The following is an 18449-nucleotide window of genomic DNA, read 5'->3' on the forward strand; positions in this document are numbered from 1 at the left end:
ATAATTAAGGTGGGCCATTTCCAGCACAAATCCAAGTTTTCTCACATCCCCCCCACCCCCATACACACACAAACTCACTCTCCTGCTGGTAATAGCTCATCCAAATTGACCACTCTCCAAGTTTAAATCCAAGTTAAACCAGAACATCTGTGGGGGGGGGGGTAGGAAAAAACAAGAGGAAATAGGCTACCTTGCATAATGACTTAGCCACTCCCAGTCTCTATTTAAGCCTAAATTAATAGTATCCAATTTGCAAATGAATTCCAATTCAACAGTTTCTCGCTGGAGTCTGGATTTGAAGTTTTTACCCCTCCAACGCATTATTAAGGATCTACAACCTATCCTGAAGGATGACCCAACACTCTCACAAATCTTGGGAGACAGGCCAGTCCTTGCCTACAGACAGCCCCGCAACCTGAAGCAAATACTCACCAACAACCACATACCACACAACAGAACCACTAACCCAGGAACTTATCCTTGCAACAAAGCCCGTTGCCAATTGTGCCCACATATCTATTCAGGGGACACCATCACAGGGCCTAATAACATCAGCCACACTATCAGAGGCTCGTTCACCTGCACATCCACCAATGTGATATATGCCATCATGTGCCAGCAATGCCCCTCTGCCATGTACATTGGTCAAACTGGACAGTCTCTACGTAAAAGAATAAATGGACACAAATCAGATGTCAAGAATTATAACATTCATAAACCAGTCGGAGAACACTTCAATCTCTCTGGTCACGCAATCACAGACATGAAGGTCGCTATCTTAAAACAAAAAAACTTCAAATCCAGACTCCAGCGAGAAACTGCTGAATTGGAATTCATTTGCAAATTGGATACTATTAATTTAGGCTTAAATAGAGACTGGGAGTGGCTAAGTCATTATGCAAGGTAGCCTATTTCCTCTTGTTTTTTCCTACCCCCCCCCCCCCAGATGTTCTGGTTTAACTTGGATTTAAACTTGGAGAGTGGTCAGTTTGGATGAGCTATTACCAGCAGGAGAGTGAGTTTGTGTGTGTATGGGGGTTGGGGGGATGTGAGAAAACCTGGATTTGTGCTGGAAATGGCCCACCTTAATTATGCACATTGTAGGGAGAATGGTCACTTTGGATGAGCTATTACCAGCAGGATAGTGAGTTTGTGTGTGTGGTTTTTGGGAGGGGGGTGAGGGGGTGAGAGAACCTGGATTTGTGCAGGAAATGGCCCAACTTGATTATCATGCACATTGTGTAAAGAGTTGTCACTTTGGATGGGCTATCACCAGCAGGAGAGTGAATTTGTGTGAGGGGGTGGAGGGTGAGAAAACCTGGATTTGTGCTGGAAATGGCCCACCTGATGATCACTTTAGATAAGCTATTACCAGCAGGACAGTGGGGTGGGAGGAGGTATTTTTTCATATTCTCTGTGTATAAATAAAGTCTGCTGCAGTTTCCACGGCATGCATCCCATGAAGTGAGCTGTAGCTCACGAAAGCTCATGCTCAAATAAATTGGTTAGTCTCTAAGGTGCCACAAGTACTCCTTTTCTTTTTGTAAACACATAGTATGTGAAGCTGCTCCACTGAAAAGTGTTATAAGAGCAAGCAGTTAGAGAGAGAGAGAGAAAGGAGTCATAATTTTATAAATATTTTTAAGTTCTGAAATTTAAAAAAAAATCAATGTTGATTGTATTTTACTACCTCCAAGTGATATTGTAAGCCCCATTTAAAAAAGGATAAAACAGAATTTTTTAGCACCCTAATAAATTCTAAAGCTGCAGCCAATCGATGCTGATTAAATTTACAATTTAACTTCAGTTTTTATAGTTTTCACTGAAGCATTTTCTCCTCAATTATGGTTCTGGACAGATCTATACAATAGGAATTGCTTTAATCGCATTTACTGACAGGCTGACTGCCACCATACAATGTAATTTAGCTTCCCCAATGCATGATATTTCTTTTCTCTCTCACTTATGGCAAACCTCACTTGGTCTGAACTGAATGACATTGTACAATAATTCACAAGCAGCAGGTCTCCACTTGCAACATTTCTGATCAATTCACATCTACTGGTATGATTGTTTGCATCCCATTGGACTAGCCAACTTTCATGCATCAATGGACAATAAAGAGCTATACATTTACATGTATCTTTGTATCAGAAGGGTAGCCGTGTTAGTCTCTAAGGTGCTACTGGACTCTTTGCCGTTTTTACAGATCCAGACTAACAGACGTATTGGAGCATAAGCTTTCGTGGGTGAATACCCACTTTGTCGGATGCATGTATTTTTGCTGTACCTAGGCCCTCCAGGAACTATTTTTGCAGAAAGCAATGGGGCAGGAGAATCATTTCCTATTGCAGAGGAATGTATATTGCTCTTTTGGCATCATCTGTCAAAAGGATAGGTGATAAATAATGTTTACAAACATTACACACACTTACCCTGGGGGGTCACAACATGCCTGAAAGTGAGATTAGCTGCAATTTATAACAAGTTAAATCTTGCTGACATGATCTAGTGCTTCTTGTTGAACTGCAACCAGCTCTTTGCCCGAGATCAAGACTCTGCTGTGCACGTCCTCATAGGTAAGCCTGAAACTTCCCAGCTTGGTATGGACTTTTCCAAGCAGAAGGGCATAATATATGTAAATAGTAACACAGTGCATAATCTGATCATTAAAGTGGCTCTGAGAAATTTGAAAACAACACAGGACTTGAGTTTAATATGAGGGCATCCAAAATCACACTCCCATAAAGAAGAAAGAATAATGAAATGGAAAAGTAGGGAAAGAAAAAATAGGGATAATTCCACTGGCTAAAACAAAGCCAATATTTAAAAGATATTTCTTTGTGTAATTACTTCATACTGAACAATACTACATAGCTTTCGCATATATGCAATATGGGCAACTGGAGAACAGTTAATAGGGTGGAAACAACCATACCACAATTTAGTTTACTCCTTCTCACTATTTCTAAGCACTTCTGTTCCCCAAACAATCTCTGAAGTGACTTTGCAACATAGCTTTGAGACTGCATGTGGTGATTTTCTTATATTTCTAATTAGTTTATTTCCTCCTGTTGGCAACTGGTGTTTAATTTCACATTTTTAACAAAGGGTATGTCTACACTATGAAATTAGGTCGAATTTATAGAAGTCGTTTTTTTAGAAATCGGTTTTATATATTCGAGTGTGTGTGTCCCCACAGAAAATGCTCTAAGTGCATTAAGTGCATTAAGTGCATTAACTTCCACAGTACCGAGGCTAGAGTCGACTTCCGGAGTGTTGCACTGTGGGTAGCTATCCCACAGTTCCCGCAGTCTCCGCTGCCCATTGGAATTCTGGGTTGAGATCCCAATGCCTGATGGGGCTAAAACATTGTCGCGGGTGGTTCTGGGTACATATCGTCAGGCCCCCGTTCCCTCCCTCCCCCCGTGAAAGCAAGGGCAGACAATCATTTCGCGCCTTTTTTCCTGAGTTACCTGTGCAGACGCCATACCACGGCAAGCATGGAGCCTGCTCAGGTAACCGTCACCCTATGTCTCCTGGGTGCTGGCAGACGCGGTACGGCATTGCTACACAGTAGCAGCAACCCCTTGCCTTGTGGCAGCAGACGGTACAGTACGACTGGTAGCCGTCATCGTCATGTCTGAGGTGCTCCTGGTCACCTATGTGAGGTCGATCAGGAGCGCCTGGGCAGACATGGGCGCAGGGACTAAATTTGGAGTGACTTGAGCGGGTCATTCTCTTTAGTCCTGCAGTCAGTCCTATTGAACCGTCTTATGGTGAGCGGGCAGGCGATACGGACTGCTAGCAGTCGTACTGTACCATCTTCTGCCGAGCAGCCATGAGATGTGGATGGCATGCAGTCCTTCTGCACCGTCTGCTGCCAGCCAAAGATGTAAAAGATAGATGGAGTGGATCAAAACAAGAAATAGACCAGATTTGTTTTGTACTCATTTGCTTCCCCCCCTCCCCTGTCTAGGGGACTCATTCTTCTAGATCACACTGCAGTCACTTACAGAGAAGGTGCAGCGAGGTAAATCTAGCCATGTATCAATCAGAGGCCAGGCTAACCTTCTTGTTCCAATAACGACAATAACTTAGGTGCACCATTTCTTATTGGAACCCTCCGTGAAGTCCTGCCTGAAATACTCCTTGATGTAAAGCCACCCCCTTTGTTGATTTTAGCTCCCTGAAGCCAACCCTGTAAGCGCCCCTCCCAGCGTCAGAGCAATGGCAAACAATCGGGCATCTGAGAGTGCTGTCCAGAGCAGTCACAATGGAGCACTCTGATGGGGCTAAAACATTGTCGCGGGTGGTTCTGGGTACGTGTCGTCAGGCCCCCGTTCCCTCCCTCCCTCCGTGAAAGCAAGGGCAGACAATCATTTCGCGCCTTTTTTCATGAGTTACCTGTGCAGACGCCATACCACGGCAAGCATGGAGCCAGCTCAGGTAACCGTCACCCTATGTCTCCTGGGTGCTGGCAGACGCGGTATGGCTTTGCTGCACAGTAGCAGCAACCCATTGCCTTCTGGCAGCAGACAGTGCAATACGACTGGTAGTCGTCCTCGTCGTGTCCGAGGTGCTCCTGGCCACGTCGGCTGGGAGCGCCTGGGCAGACATGGGCGCAGGGACTAAATTTGGAGTGACTTGACCAGGTCATTCTCTTTAGTTCTGCAGTCCTATTGAACCGTCGTATGGTGAGCGGGCAGGCGATACGGACTGCTAGCAGTCGTACTGTACCATCTTCTGCCAGGCAGGCAAGAGATGAGGATTGCTAGCAGTCGTATTGTACCATCTTATGCCAGGCAGGCAAGAGATGAAGATGGCTAGCAGTTGTACTGTACCATCTTCTGCCGAGCAGCCATGAGATGTGGATGGCATGCAGTCCTTCTGCACCGTCTGCTGCCAGCCAAAGATGTAAAAGATAGAGGGAGTGGGTCAGAACAAGAAATAGACCAGATTTGTTTTGTACTCATTTGCCTCCTCCCCTGTCTAGATCACACTGCACTCACTCACAGAGAAGGTGCACCGAGGTAAATCTAGCCATGTATCAATCAGAGGCCAGGCTAACCTCCTTGTTCCAATAACAACGATAACTTAGGTGCACCATTTCTTATTGGAACCCTCCATGCAGTCCTGCCTGAAATACTCCTTGATGTACAGGCACACCCTTTGTTGATTTTAGCTCCCTGAAGCCAACCCTGTAAGCCGTGTCGTCAGTCGCCCCTCCCTCCATCAGAGCAACGGCAGACAATCGTTCCGCGCCTTTTTTCTGTGCGGACGCCATACCAAGGCAACCATGGAGGCCGCTCAGCTCACTTTGGCAATTAGGAGCACATTAACCACCACACGCATTATCCAGCAGTATATGCAGCACCAGAACATGGCAACGCGATACCGGGTGAGGAGGCGACGTCAGCGCGGTCCCGTGAGTGATCAGGACATGGACACAGATTTCTCTGAAAGCATGGGCCCTGACAATGCATGCATCATGGTGCTAATGGGGCAGGTTCATGCTGTGGAACGCCGATTCTGGGCTCGGGAAACAAGCACAGACTGGTGGGACCGCATAGTGTTGCAGGTCTGGGATGATTCCCAGTGGCTGCGAAACTTTCGCATGCGTAGGGGCACTTTCATGGAACTTTGTGACTTGCTTTCCCCTGCCCTGAAGCGCATGAATACCAAGATGAGAGCAGCCCTCACAGTTGAGAAGCGAGTGGCGATAGCCCTGTGGAAGCTTGCAACACCAGACATCTACCGGTCAGTTGGGAATCAATTTGGAGTGGGCAAATCTACTGTGGGGGCTGCTGTGATGCAAGTAGCCCACGCAATCAAAGATCTGCTGATATCAAGGGTAGTGACCCTGGGAAATGTGCAGGTCATAGTGGATGGCTTTGCTGCAATGGGATTCCCTAACTGTGGTGGGGCTATAGACGGAACCCATATCCCTATCTTGGCACCGGAGCACCAAGCCGCCGAGTACATAAACCGCAAGGGGTACTTTTCGATAGTGCTGCAAGCTCTGGTGGATCACAAGGGACGTTTCACCAACATCAACGTGGGATGGCCGGGAAAGGTGCATGATGCTCGCATCTTCAGGAACTCTGGTCTGTTTCAAAAGCTGCAGGAAGGGACTTTATTCCCAGACCAGAAAATAACTGTTGGGGATGTTGAAATGCCTATATGTATCCTTGGAGACCCAGCCTACCCCTTAATGCCATGGCTCATGAAGCCGTACACAGGCAGCCTGGACAGTAGTCAGGAGCTGTTCAACTACAGGCTGAACAAGTGCAGAATGGTGGTAGAATGTGCATTTGGACGTTTAAAGGCGCGCTGGCGCAGTTTACTGACTCGCTTAGACCTCAGCGAAACCAATATTCCCACTGTAATTACTGCTTGCTGTGTGCTCCACAATATCTGTGAGAGTAAGGGGGAGACGTTTATGGCGGGGTGGGAGGTTGAGGCAAATCGCCTAGCTGCTGGTTACGCGCAGCCAGACACCAGGGCGGTTAGAAGAGCACAGGAGGGCGCGGTACGCATCAGAGAAGCTTTGAAAACCAGTTTCATGACTGGCCAGGCTACGGTGTGAAAGTTCTGTTTGTTTCTCCTTGATGAAACCCCCCGCCCCTTGGTTCACTCTACTTCCCTGTAAGCTAACCACCCTCCCCTCCTCCCTTTAATCATTGCTTGCAGAGGCAATAAAGTCATTGCTGCTTCACAGTCATGCATTCGTTATTCATTCATCACACAAATAGGGAGATGACTACCAAGGTAGCCCAGGAGGGGTGGTGGAGGAGGGAAGGAAAATGCCACACAGCACTTTAAGCACAGCACTTTAAAAGTTTACAACTTTAAAATTTATTGAATGACAGCCTTCTTTTTTTTGGGCAATCCTCTGTGGTGGAGTGGCTGGTTGGCCGGAGGCCCCCCCACCGCGTTCTTGGGCGTCTGGGTGTGGAGGCTATGGAACTTGGGGAGGAGGGCGGTTGGTTACAGAGGGGCAGCAGTGGCAGTCTGTGCTCCAGCTGCCTTTGCTGCAGCTCAACCATACACTGGAGCATACTGGTTTGGTCCTGCAGCAGCCTCAGCATTGAATCCTGCCTCCTCTCATCACGCTGCCGCCACATTTGAGCTTCAGCCCTGTCTTCAGCCCGCCACTTACTCTCTTCAGCCCTCCACCTCTCCTCCCGGTCATTTTGTGCTTTCCTGCACTCTGACATTATTTGCCTCCACGCATTTGTCTGTGCTCTGTCAGTGTGGGAGGACAGCATGAGCTCGGAGAACATTTCATCGCGAGTGCATTTTTTTTTTCTTTCTAAGCTTCACTAGCCTCTGGGAAGGAGAAGATCCTGTGATCATTGAAACACATGCAGCTGGTGGAGAAAAAAAAAGGGACAGCGGTATTTAAAAAGACACATTTTATAAAACAGTGGCTACACTCTTTCCGGGTAAACCTTGCTGTTAACATTACATACATAGCACATGTGCTTTCGTTACAAGGTCGCATTTTGCCTCCTCCCACCGCGTGACTACCCCCTCAACCTTCCCCCCTCCCTGTGGCTAACAGCGGGGAACATTTCTGTTTAGCCACAGGCAAACAGCCCAGCAGGAATGGGCTCCTCTGAGTGTCCCCTGAAGAAAAGCACTCTATTTCAACCAGGTGACCATGAATTATATCTCACTCTCCTGAGGATAACACAGAGAGATAAAGAACGGATTTTGGTTGAATGCCAGCAAACATACACTGCAATGCTTTGTTCTACAGTGATTCCCGAGTACGTGTTTCTGGCCTGGAGTGGTAAAGTGTCCTACCATGAAGGACAAAATAAGGCTGCCCTCCTCAGAAACCTTTTGCAAAGGCTTTAGGACTACATCTAGGAAAACCGCAAATGCCAGGGCAAAGTAATCCTTTCACATGCTTGCTTTTAAACCATGTATAGCATTTTAAAAGGTACACTCACCAGAGGTCCCTTCTCCGCCTGCTGGGTCCAGGAGGCAGCCTTGGGTGGGTTCGGGGGGTACTGGCTCCAGGTCTAGGGTGAGAAACAGTTCCTGGCTCTCGGGAAAACCGGTTTCTCCGCTTGCTTGCTGTGAGCTATCTACAACCTCCTCCTCCTCCTCATCTTCTTCGTCCCCAAAACCTACTTCCGTATTGCCTCCATCTCCATTGAAGGAGTCAAACAACACGGCTGGGGTAGTGGTGGCTGAACCCCCTAAAATGGCATGCAGCTCATCATAGAAGCGGCATGTTTGGGGCTCTGACCCAGAGCGGCTGTTCGCCTCTCTGGTTTTCTGGTAGGCTTGCCTCAGCTCCTTCAGTTTCACGCGGCACTGCTTCGGGTCCCTGTTATGGCCTCTGTCCTTCATGCCCTGGGAGATTTTGACAAAGGTTTTGGCATTTCGAAAACTGGACCGGAGTTCTGATAGCACGGATTCCTCTCCCCATACAGCGATCAGATCCCGTACCTCCCGTTCGGTCCATGCTGGAGCTCTTTTGCGATTCTGGGACTCCATCATGGTGACCTGTGCTGATGATCTCTGCATGGTCACCTGCAGCTTGCCACGCTGGCCAAACAGGAAATGAGATTCAAAAGTTCGCGGTTCTTTTCCTGTCTACCTGGCCAGTGCATCTGAGTTGAGAGTGCTGTCCAGAGCGGTCAGAATGGAGCACTCTGGGATAGCTCCCGGAGGCCAATACCATCGAATTGTGTCCACAGTACCCCAAATTCGAGCCGGCAACGTCAATTTAAGCGCTAATCCACTTGTCAGGGGTGGAGTAAGGAAATCGATTTTAAGAGCCCTTTAAGTCGAAATAAAGGGCTTCATTGTGTGGACGGGTGCAGGTTTAAATCCATTTAACGCTGCTAAATTCGACCTAAAGTCCTAGTGTAGACCAGGGCAAAGAAACCACATGCCCCTAAATTGTAGCTAGGCTGTGGGACCACAACTCAGCTGTTCTGCTACTGTGCACTATGGGCTGGAATAATGGCTGAGCTCTTCTCCAGCCTTTCTACTGGGATTGGGCCATCACATCCAAATATACATGGGTCACATAGGTTCTTCCACCAGACCTCCCCAGCATTCCCCTCTGAACCAGCTTATTTGAGGCCCAAGCCAAGACCCCCTTCCAGGCATGCAGAGACTCTCAGACTTCACTTGAGTGACAGCTTCACCCTTGGCTCTCCCACGGGCTGCTGTGTTGCAGTTGACCAGGACAGGCTCTCCACACTGCTGCCGGGGCCGCCCGAACAGTGGCTGTCCCTGGAGCCACCTGAGCATCTGGCCCCAGAGCCAGCTGCTTGGGCGGCCCTGCTGTCAGCCACACTGGCCCCTGCAGAAGTCAGAGAGGTCACAGAAAGTCACAGAATCTCTGTGACAGACATGGAACCCTAGCCATATGTCATCTGAGGATTCCCCTGCACTGGGGGAAATCCTTAGTAAGTTGGTTATGGCCGGTTTATGCTACCAATGTAGCTCCAGGGAGCAGAGCTGAGGCTGGCCCAGTATTGAAGTTTACTGAAGATTCTTCAACTCACTGCTGGATAAACTGCATGGTATTGTTGAGTATTTGGAAATTTGCTGACCTGCTGTGAAACAAATATTTTCTTTTACGCAATTCTGGTGATTTACCATTCCTTGGGGGATGTGAGACGAATGAAGATAATTTCTTTTTAAGATTGTGAGTAAAGTAAGAGTGGCAGCATTTGCAGAGCATATGCTGTTTGCGGTGCACTATTGTCATCTTTATTGCATTTGATCTACCTCAAGCTCCGTTTAGGAACATTGGGCCAAATCAGCCCCAATGCATTTGGGTCCTCACTATGGCTCAGTTTTGTCATCAGAAAGAGTTGGGAAGACCCCTGTGAATGCCTGCCTTAAAGGGGTAGTATGAGGATTAGTGTTTGTGCAGTGCGTTGAACCTGTAATATAATTTTTAATGCAATTGCTAACTTACCCATGCAGTGTATAGGACCTGGGTATTTAAATATGTATTTAAAGCCTGATCCAAACCCATTGAAGTCAATGAGAGGCTTTTCTTCAATGGATCAGGTCATAAAGAAAGATGACTCTACTGTAGAAGACAGGTGAAAAATCCCCTATGTATAAAAATAAATATCCAGCCCAGACAATGTATGGGTTTAAAATGTATTTTGGAATGTGATCAGAAAGGTCTCAGATGTTTTTTTCCATGGTGGGGTCACTCCGAAATAGGTATCTAAAATCTTCCTGTGTACTAATCTAAACTGTCTAGGTGGGATATCAGTTTGAATTTAGGAACTGATCATACTAGGGTGATGTGTGTCCTTGCATCTGAAAAGAGAATCAAACCCTTAATGTCTAGCACCACCAACTGTAAATATATTAGGAGGCTGAAAAGAATTATGATAAGGCAATTTAACAGTAATATCCAGAGCTCATGGAAGGGTTTTCTTTTCCTTTTCTTATATACGTGTGTGTATATATAACTGTCATAAATATAAAGGGAAGGGTAAACCCCTTTGAAATCCCTCCTGGCCAGGGGAAAGCTCCTCTCACCTGTAAAGGGTTAAGAAGCTAAAGGTAACCTCGCTGGCACCTGACCAAAATGACCAATGAGGAGACAAGATACTTTCAAAAGCTGGGAGGAGGGAGAGAAACAAAGGGTTTGTGTGTCTGTCTGTAGTCGTCTTGGCCAGGGACAGAACAGGAATGGAGCCTTAGAACTTTTAGTAAGTAATCTAGCTAGGTATGTGTTAGATTATGATTTCTTTAAATGGCTGAGAAAAGAATTGTGCTGAATAGAATAACTATTTCTGTCTGTGTATCTTTTTTGTAACTTAAGGTTTTGCCTAGAGGGGTTCTCTATGTTTTTGAATCTAATTACCCTGTAAGATATCTACCATCCTGATTTTACAGGGGGGATTTCTTTATTTCTATTTACTTCTATTTTTTATTAAAAGTCTTCTTGTAAAACACTGAATGCTTTTTCATTGTTCTCAGATCCAAGGGTTTGGGTCTGTGGTCACCTATGCAAATTGGTGAGGCTTTTTATCCAACATTTCCCAGGAAAGGGGGAGTGCAAGTGTTGGGAGGATTGTTCATTGTTCTTAAGATCCAAGGGTCTGGGTCTGTAGTCACCTAGGCGAATTGGTGAGGCTTTTTACCAAACCTTGTCCAGGAAGTAGGGTGCAAGGTTTTGGGAAGTATTTTGGGGGGAAGGACGCGTCCAAACAGCTCTTCCCCAGTAACCAGTATTAGTTTGGTGGTGGTAGCGGCCATTCCAAGGATAACGGGGGTAATATTTTGTACCTTGGGGAAGTTTTGACCTAAGCTGGTAAAGATAAGCTTAGGAGGTTTTTCATGCAGGTCCCCACATCTGTACCCTAGAGTTCAGAGTGGGGGAGGAACCTTGACATGGTGGCACAGTGGTGGGATTAACCTGAAATCATTTTGAGATCCAGTTGAGATTTTTTGAACTAGAAATACAGATTTTAAAAAGGAATTTTTAGGAAGTCCAGAAGGCAGCTTTGAAACTGAAAGCAGCTTGGTTTCTCTCTGCTTTGTGGCCAAGCAGAGACAAAAGGGGATTATCTTGTGAATTGCAGGTTTTCTTTGCCTAGAGGAAGGGTACTTAACTCCTGCAGGGAAATTCACAGTCTTCCAACCCAGAGGTTTTTTTTTTCTTTTCTTCCTAAAAGTAAATAGGGGGTGTGTGCTCTACCCATTTGCCTGGAGACAAAAGTGGCAGGGTTTTTTTTAGGATTTTGATTTTTTTTTTTGTTTTACAAGGAGCACAGGTTTGAAAAGAATTTTTTTTTTCTTCGTTGGGCTGGGTAAGCAGGTTTCCAAGTAGTTGGAGGTTTTTTGCTTTAATTTGGGCCCAGAGCAGAGACAAGGGAATTGTCTTTTTCTGTAGGCTGACAATCACTATCAGAGAATAGGTATTCTATTCCAGCACAGCAAAATTTTACAGCCAAGTTTTGTTTGTTTATTTCTAAACCTCAGGTGTAAAGTTAGTTAAAAACAGAGAGGTTAGAATGACCAAATCCTCAGCTCGACTACAGCTGGAATTAGCCAAATTTCAGGCTGAGGAAAAACAAAGGGAACATGAAAGACAGATAGAACTCATGCGGCTGGAGAAGGAGGTACAGGAGGCTGCACACAAGAGGGAAATGGAGGCAAGGAAGCATGTGGAGGAGGAGAAGGAAAAAGAGAGGAAGCATGTGGAGGAGATGGAGAGGATAAAGGCCCAGCAGAATATACCAACAAACCCTAGCAATCCTTCTCCAGGTACCACTTCCCATCCCAGAAAGTTCCCCACCTACAAGGCAGGTGATGATACTGAGGCCTTCTTAGAAAACTTCGAAAGGGCCTGCCTTGGGTACAGCATCTCTACTGACCAATACATGGTAGAGCTGAGGCCGCAGCTCAGTGGACCCTTAGCTGAGGTGGCAGCTGAAATGCCTAAAGAACACATGAACAAGTATGAACTGTTTAAATCCAAGGCGAGAGTCAGAATGGGGATAACACCCGAGCAGTCTCGTCGGAGGTTCAGAGCCCTAAGGTGGAAACCAGACATGTCATTTACCCGACATGCCTACCACATTGTGAAACATTGGGATGCCTGGATATCAGGAGCAAGTGTTGAATCTCCAGTAAATTTGCCCTTCCTAATGCAAATGGAACAATTCTTAGAGGGTGTTCCTGAGGAAATAGAAAGATACATCCTAGATGGGAAACCCAAAACTGTAATCGAGGCAGGAGAGATTGGAGCCAGATGGGTGGAGGTGGCAGAGAAGAAGAAAACTGGTCGCAGTTGGAGCGGAGACCAGAAGGGACCACCCCAGACCACACCCTATTACCGGGGGCCGCCCAAAGCCCCACCTACCTCCCAAAGAACCCTCCAGACCCCTTATCGTCCCACCACCCCGTTCTCCAGCAACCCTCCTCGTCCCAGTGACCCGTCAGCTGGACGATGTTTTAAGTGTAACGAGCTGGGGCATGTAAAGGCCAACTGCCCCAAGAACCCCAACAGATTACAGTTCATTGCACCGGAATCACACCAGAGGTCCACAGGCCCAGATACCTCCCAGATACCCTTGGAGCGGAGGGAAACTGTGAGTGTGGGCGGGAAGAAGGTCACCGCGTGGAGGGACACCGGAGCACAAGTGTCAGCTATCCATGCTTCCTTAGTGGACCCCAATTTAATCAACCCAGAGATCCAAGTGACGATTCAACCCTTCAAGTCCAACTCTTTCAATTTGCCTACAGCCAAGTTGCCTGTCCAGTACAAGGGCTGGTCAGGAATGTGGACTTTTGCAGTCTATGATGATTATCCCATCCCCATGCTGTTGGGGGAAGACTTGGCCAATCATGTGAAGCAGGCCAAGAGGGTGGGAATGGTCACCCGCAACCAGGCTAAACAAGCCGTGAGGCCTAGCTCTGTTCCGGAAACTTCTATCAGGACCCAGTCAGAGGTGATGGACCTGGACCCCAGGCCAATGTCTGCAACAGCAGTAGTGGATCCAGTCCCAGAGACCCAGACGGAACCAGTCCCAGAACCGGAACCAGCCGAACAACCAACACCAGACCCCGTGTCAGCACTGAATCCAGTACTTGCAACCTCAACACCAGAGGGCCCCACCGAACCTGAACTGGCAGCAGCCGATAACCCTACACAAGAGGCTCAGCCGGAGCCTGAATCCCAACATAGTGCACCAGCGGAGAGCGGTTCACAGTCAACAGAAACAGCTCCATCCCCTATATCGCTTCCAGAGGGACCAAGCCTAGGTCCACAATCCCATGAGGAACTGATGTCTCCAGCATCAAGGGAACAGTTCCAGACCGAACAGGAAGCAGATGAAAGCCTCCAGAGAGCTTGGACGGCGGCACGGAGCAACCCACCGCCTCTCAGCTCTTCTAATCGATCCAGGTTTGTTGTAGAAAGAGGACTTTTATACAAGGAAACTCTTTCTGGGGGACACCAGGAAGACTGGCATCCTCAGAGACAGTTGGTAGTTCCAACTAAATACCGGGCCAAGCTCTTGAGCTTAGCCCATGATCACCCTAGTGGCCATGCTGGGGTGAACAGGACCAAAGACCGTTTGGGGGGGTCATTCCACTGGGAGGGAATGGGCAAGGATGTTTCTACCTATGTCCAGTCTTGTGAGGTGTGCCAAAGAGTGGGAAAACCCCAAGACCAGGTCAAAGCTCCTCTCCAGCCACTCCCCATCATTGAAGTTCCATTTCAGCGAGTAGCTGTGGATATTCTGGGTCCTTTTCCGAAAAAGACACCCAGAGGAAAGCAGTACATACTGACTTTCATGGATTTTGCCACCCGATGGCCGGAAGCAGTAGCTCTAAGCAACACCAGGGCTAAAAGTGTGTGCCAGGCACTAGCAGACATTTTTGCCAGGGTAGGTTGGCCCTCCGACATCCTCACAGATGCAGGGACTAATTTCCTGGCAGGAACTATGAAAAACCTTTGGGAAGCTCATGGGGTAAATCACTTGGTTGCCACTCCTTACCATCATCAAACAAATGGCATGGTGGAGAAGTTTAATGGAACTTTGGGGGCCATGATACGTAAATTCGTAAATGAGCACTCCAATGATTGGGACCTAGTATTGCAGCAGTTGCTCTTTGCCTACAGAGCTGTACCACATCCCAGTTTAGGGTTTTCCCCATTTGAACTTGTATATGGCCGTGAGGTTAAGGGGCCATTGCAGTTGGTGAAGCAGCAATGGGAGGGATTTACACCTTCTCCAGGAACTAACATTCTGGACTTTGTAACCAACCTACAAAACACCCTCCGAACCTCTTTAGCCCTTGCTAGAGAAAACTTACAGGATGCTCAAAAAGAGCAAAAAGCCTGGTATGATAAACATGCCAGAGAGCGTTCCTTCAAAGTAGGAGACCAGGTCATGGTCTTAAAGGCGCTCCAGGCCCATAAAATGGAAGCATCGTGGGAAGGGCCATTCGTGGTCCAGGAGCGCCTGGGAGCTGTTAATTATCTCATAGCATTCCCCACCTCCAACCGAAAGCCTAAGGTGTACCATATTAATTCTCTAAAGCCCTTTTATTCCAGAGAATTAAAGGTTTGTCAGTTTACAGCCCAGGGAGGAGACGACGCTGAGTGGCCTGAAGGTGTTTACTACGAAGGGAAATGTGCTGGTGGTGTGGAAGAGGTGAACCTCTCCATGACCCTTGGGCGTATGCAGCGACAGCAGATCCAGGAGCTGTGCACTAGCTACGCGCCAACGTTCTCAGCCACCCCAGGACTGACTGAACGGGCATACCACTCCATTGACACAGGTAATGCTCACCCAATTAGGGTCCACCCTTACCGGGTGTCTCCTCAAGCTAAAACTGCTATAGAACGGGAGATCCAGGATATGTTACAGATGGGTGTAATCCGCCCCTCTGAAAGTGCATGGGCATCTCCAGTGGTTCTAGTTCCCAAACCAGATGGGGAAATACGTTTTTGCGTGGACTACCGTAAGCTAAATGCTGTAACTCGCCCAGACAACTATCCCATGCCACGCACAGATGAACTATTAGAGAAACTGGGAAGGGCCCAGTTCATCTCTACCTTGGACTTAACCAAGGGGTACTGGCAGGTACCGCTAGATGAATCTGCCAAGGAAAGGTCAGCCTTCATCACACATCTCGGGCTGTATGAATTTAATGTACTCCCTTTCGGGCTGCGAAATGCACCCGCCACTTTCCAAAGACTTGTAGATGGTCTCCTAGCGGGATTAGGAGAATATGCAGTCGCCTACCTTGACGATGTGGCCATATTTTCGGATTCCTGGGCAGACCACCTGGAACATCTACAAAAAGTCCTTGAGCGCATAAGGGAGGCAGGACTAACTGTTAAGGCTAAGAAGTGTCAAATAGGCCTAAACAGAGTGACTTACCTTGGACACCAGGTGGGTCAAGGAACTATCAGCCCCCTACAGGCCAAAGTGGATGCTATCCAAAAGTGGCCTGTCCCAAAGTCAAAGAAACAGGTTCAATCCTTCTTAGGCTTGGCCGGTTATTACAGACGATTTGTACCGCACTACAGCCAAATCGCTGCCCCACTGACAGACCTAACCAAAAAGAAACAGCCAAATGCTGTTCAGTGGACCGGAAGGTGTCAGAAGGCCTTTAACAAGCTTAAAGCGACACTCATGTCTGACCCTGTACTAAGGGCCCCAGACTTTGACAAACCGTTCCTAGTAACCACAGATGCATCCGAGCGTGGTGTGGGAGCAGTTTTAATGCAGAAAGGACCTGATCAAGAATTCCACCCTGTAGTGTTTCTCAGCAAAAAACTGTCTGAGAGGGAAAGCAACTGGTCAGTCACTGAAAAAGAATGTTATGCCATTGTCTACGCTCTGGAAAAGCTACGCCCATATGTTTGGGGACGGCGTTTCCACCTGCAAACCGACCATGCTGCACTAAAGTGGCTTCACACCGTCAAAGAAACTAACAGAAAACTTCTTCGGTGGAGTTTAGCTCTCCAAGATTTTGATTTCGACATCCAACACATCTCAGGAGCTTCTAACAAAGTGGCTGATGCACTCTCCCGTGAAAGTTTCCCAGAATCAACTGGTTAAAATCGTCCTTGAGATGTGGAAAATATTGTTAGTCTTTATGTACTTGGTAGTATATTTAGAGATGCATGTGTCTTATTAACTCTGTTTTCCTAGAGCTCCAGGAAGAAATCCCAGCCAGTGTTTCACCCTAGCTGAGATTTGGGGGGGGTGTCATAAATATAAAGGGAAGGGTAAACCCCTTTGAAATCCCTCCTGGCCAGGGGAAAGCTCCTCTCACCTGTAAAGGGTTAAGAAGCTAAAGGTAACCTCGCTGGCACCTGACCAAAATGACCAATGAGGAGACAAGATACTTTCAAAAGCTGGGAGGAGGGAGAGAAACAAAGGGTTTGTGTGTCTGTCTGTAGTCGTCTTGGCCAGGGACAGAACAGGAATGGAGCCTTAGAACTTTTAGTAAGTAATCTAGCTAGGTATGTGTTAGATTATGATTTCTTTAAATGGCTGAGAAAAGAATTGTGCTGAATAGAATAACTATTTCTGTCTGTGTATCTTTTTTGTAACTTAAGGTTTTGCCTAGAGGGGTTCTCTATGTTTTTGAATCTAATTACCCTGTAAGATATCTACCATCCTGATTTTACAGGGGGGATTTCTTTATTTCTATTTACTTCTATTTTTTATTAAAAGTCTTCTTGTAAAACACTGAATGCTTTTTCATTGTTCTCAGATCCAAGGGTTTGGGTCTGTGGTCACCTATGCAAATTGGTGAGGCTTTTTATCCAACATTTCCCAGGAAAGGGGGAGTGCAAGTGTTGGGAGGATTGTTCATTGTTCTTAAGATCCAAGGGTCTGGGTCTGTAGTCACCTAGGCGAATTGGTGAGGCTTTTTACCAAACCTTGTCCAGGAAGTAGGGTGCAAGGTTTTGGGAAGTATTTTGGGGGGAAGGACGCGTCCAAACAGCTCTTCCCCAGTAACCAGTATTAGTTTGGTGGTGGTAGCGGCCATTCCAAGGATAACGGGGGTAATATTTTGTACCTTGGGGAAGTTTTGACCTAAGCTGGTAAAGATAAGCTTAGGAGGTTTTTCATGCAGGTCCCCACATCTGTACCCTAGAGTTCAGAGTGGGGGAGGAACCTTGACAATAACTATATAGCTCTATATAACTATATAGCTCTCTATATAATATAGTTTGATGCTAATGAATGGTGTAAAATTTGTAGCACTGAAAACCAAGGTCCACAAAGCAGACTGTGGGCAGACATTTTACAACTTCCAAATACTGCATCTCTGAAGTACCTGAAATCAGTTCTGGAAGGACCGCCTGTAGGAGTGAAAGGGTCGTTCATTGTCATTATACTTCTATCCTACGCGGCTTTGCTGGGATTGCCAGCAAAGGGGGAAATTAGTATCCGTTTTAATGCTATTTTTTGTGTGATTTCAATTCTTCTCCACTGGGAACTGCAGTGACACCAATGATTAATTCCACATAGGCCAACACTGGCAGAAAATAGATTTTGATCACTACTTATCTAAGCCACATTTGAACCAGAAGCTAGAGGTAAAATACTGCTATGACTTTCTGTTTATCCATCCAAGACTCTCAAAGCACTTTACAGATTCTAATGAAACTTAGTCTCAAAGTATGCCTGGGAGGTAAATAATTATTATTTGATCTATTTTGCAAAAGAGAAAATTGAAACACAGGGAGGAATGGACTTGCTCAAGGTTACAAAGGAAATGCTTAGCACTTCTAACAAAATAATCCGCATTTTCTGGCTCTCACCTTTGCCTTACCTACAAGATCATCCATGTTTTGTAAATGTATGTTACTTATCACGAACCCTTGAGTCACTTGAGTATTGTTTTCAAAGGAATACAAGCTGAATCTTTCATCTATATTTTCTTTGTAAAAACAATAAACCAGAAATGGA

General features: G+C 46.7%; 1 protein-coding gene across 1 annotated transcript in view; it reads left to right on the forward strand.

Annotated features, from left to right (window-relative positions):
• Nucleotides 1-10559: 10559 nt before the first annotated feature.
• The window catches only part of LOC140906122 (uncharacterized), a 70909-nt gene continuing 63019 nt past the window's right edge, over nucleotides 10560-18449 (forward strand). Inside the window, exons 1-2 of the mRNA XM_073329628.1 lie at nucleotides 10560-10709; nucleotides 11986-13267. Coding sequence (XP_073185729.1) covers nucleotides 12018-13267 — 1250 coding nt within the window. The 5' untranslated portion in view covers nucleotides 10560-10709; nucleotides 11986-12017. The remainder of the gene's footprint in view (nucleotides 10710-11985; nucleotides 13268-18449) is intronic.

The sequence above is a fragment of the Lepidochelys kempii genome, chromosome 2 (assembly GCF_965140265.1).
Source record: "Lepidochelys kempii isolate rLepKem1 chromosome 2, rLepKem1.hap2, whole genome shotgun sequence".
Lineage (NCBI taxonomy): Eukaryota > Metazoa > Chordata > Testudines > Cheloniidae > Lepidochelys > Lepidochelys kempii.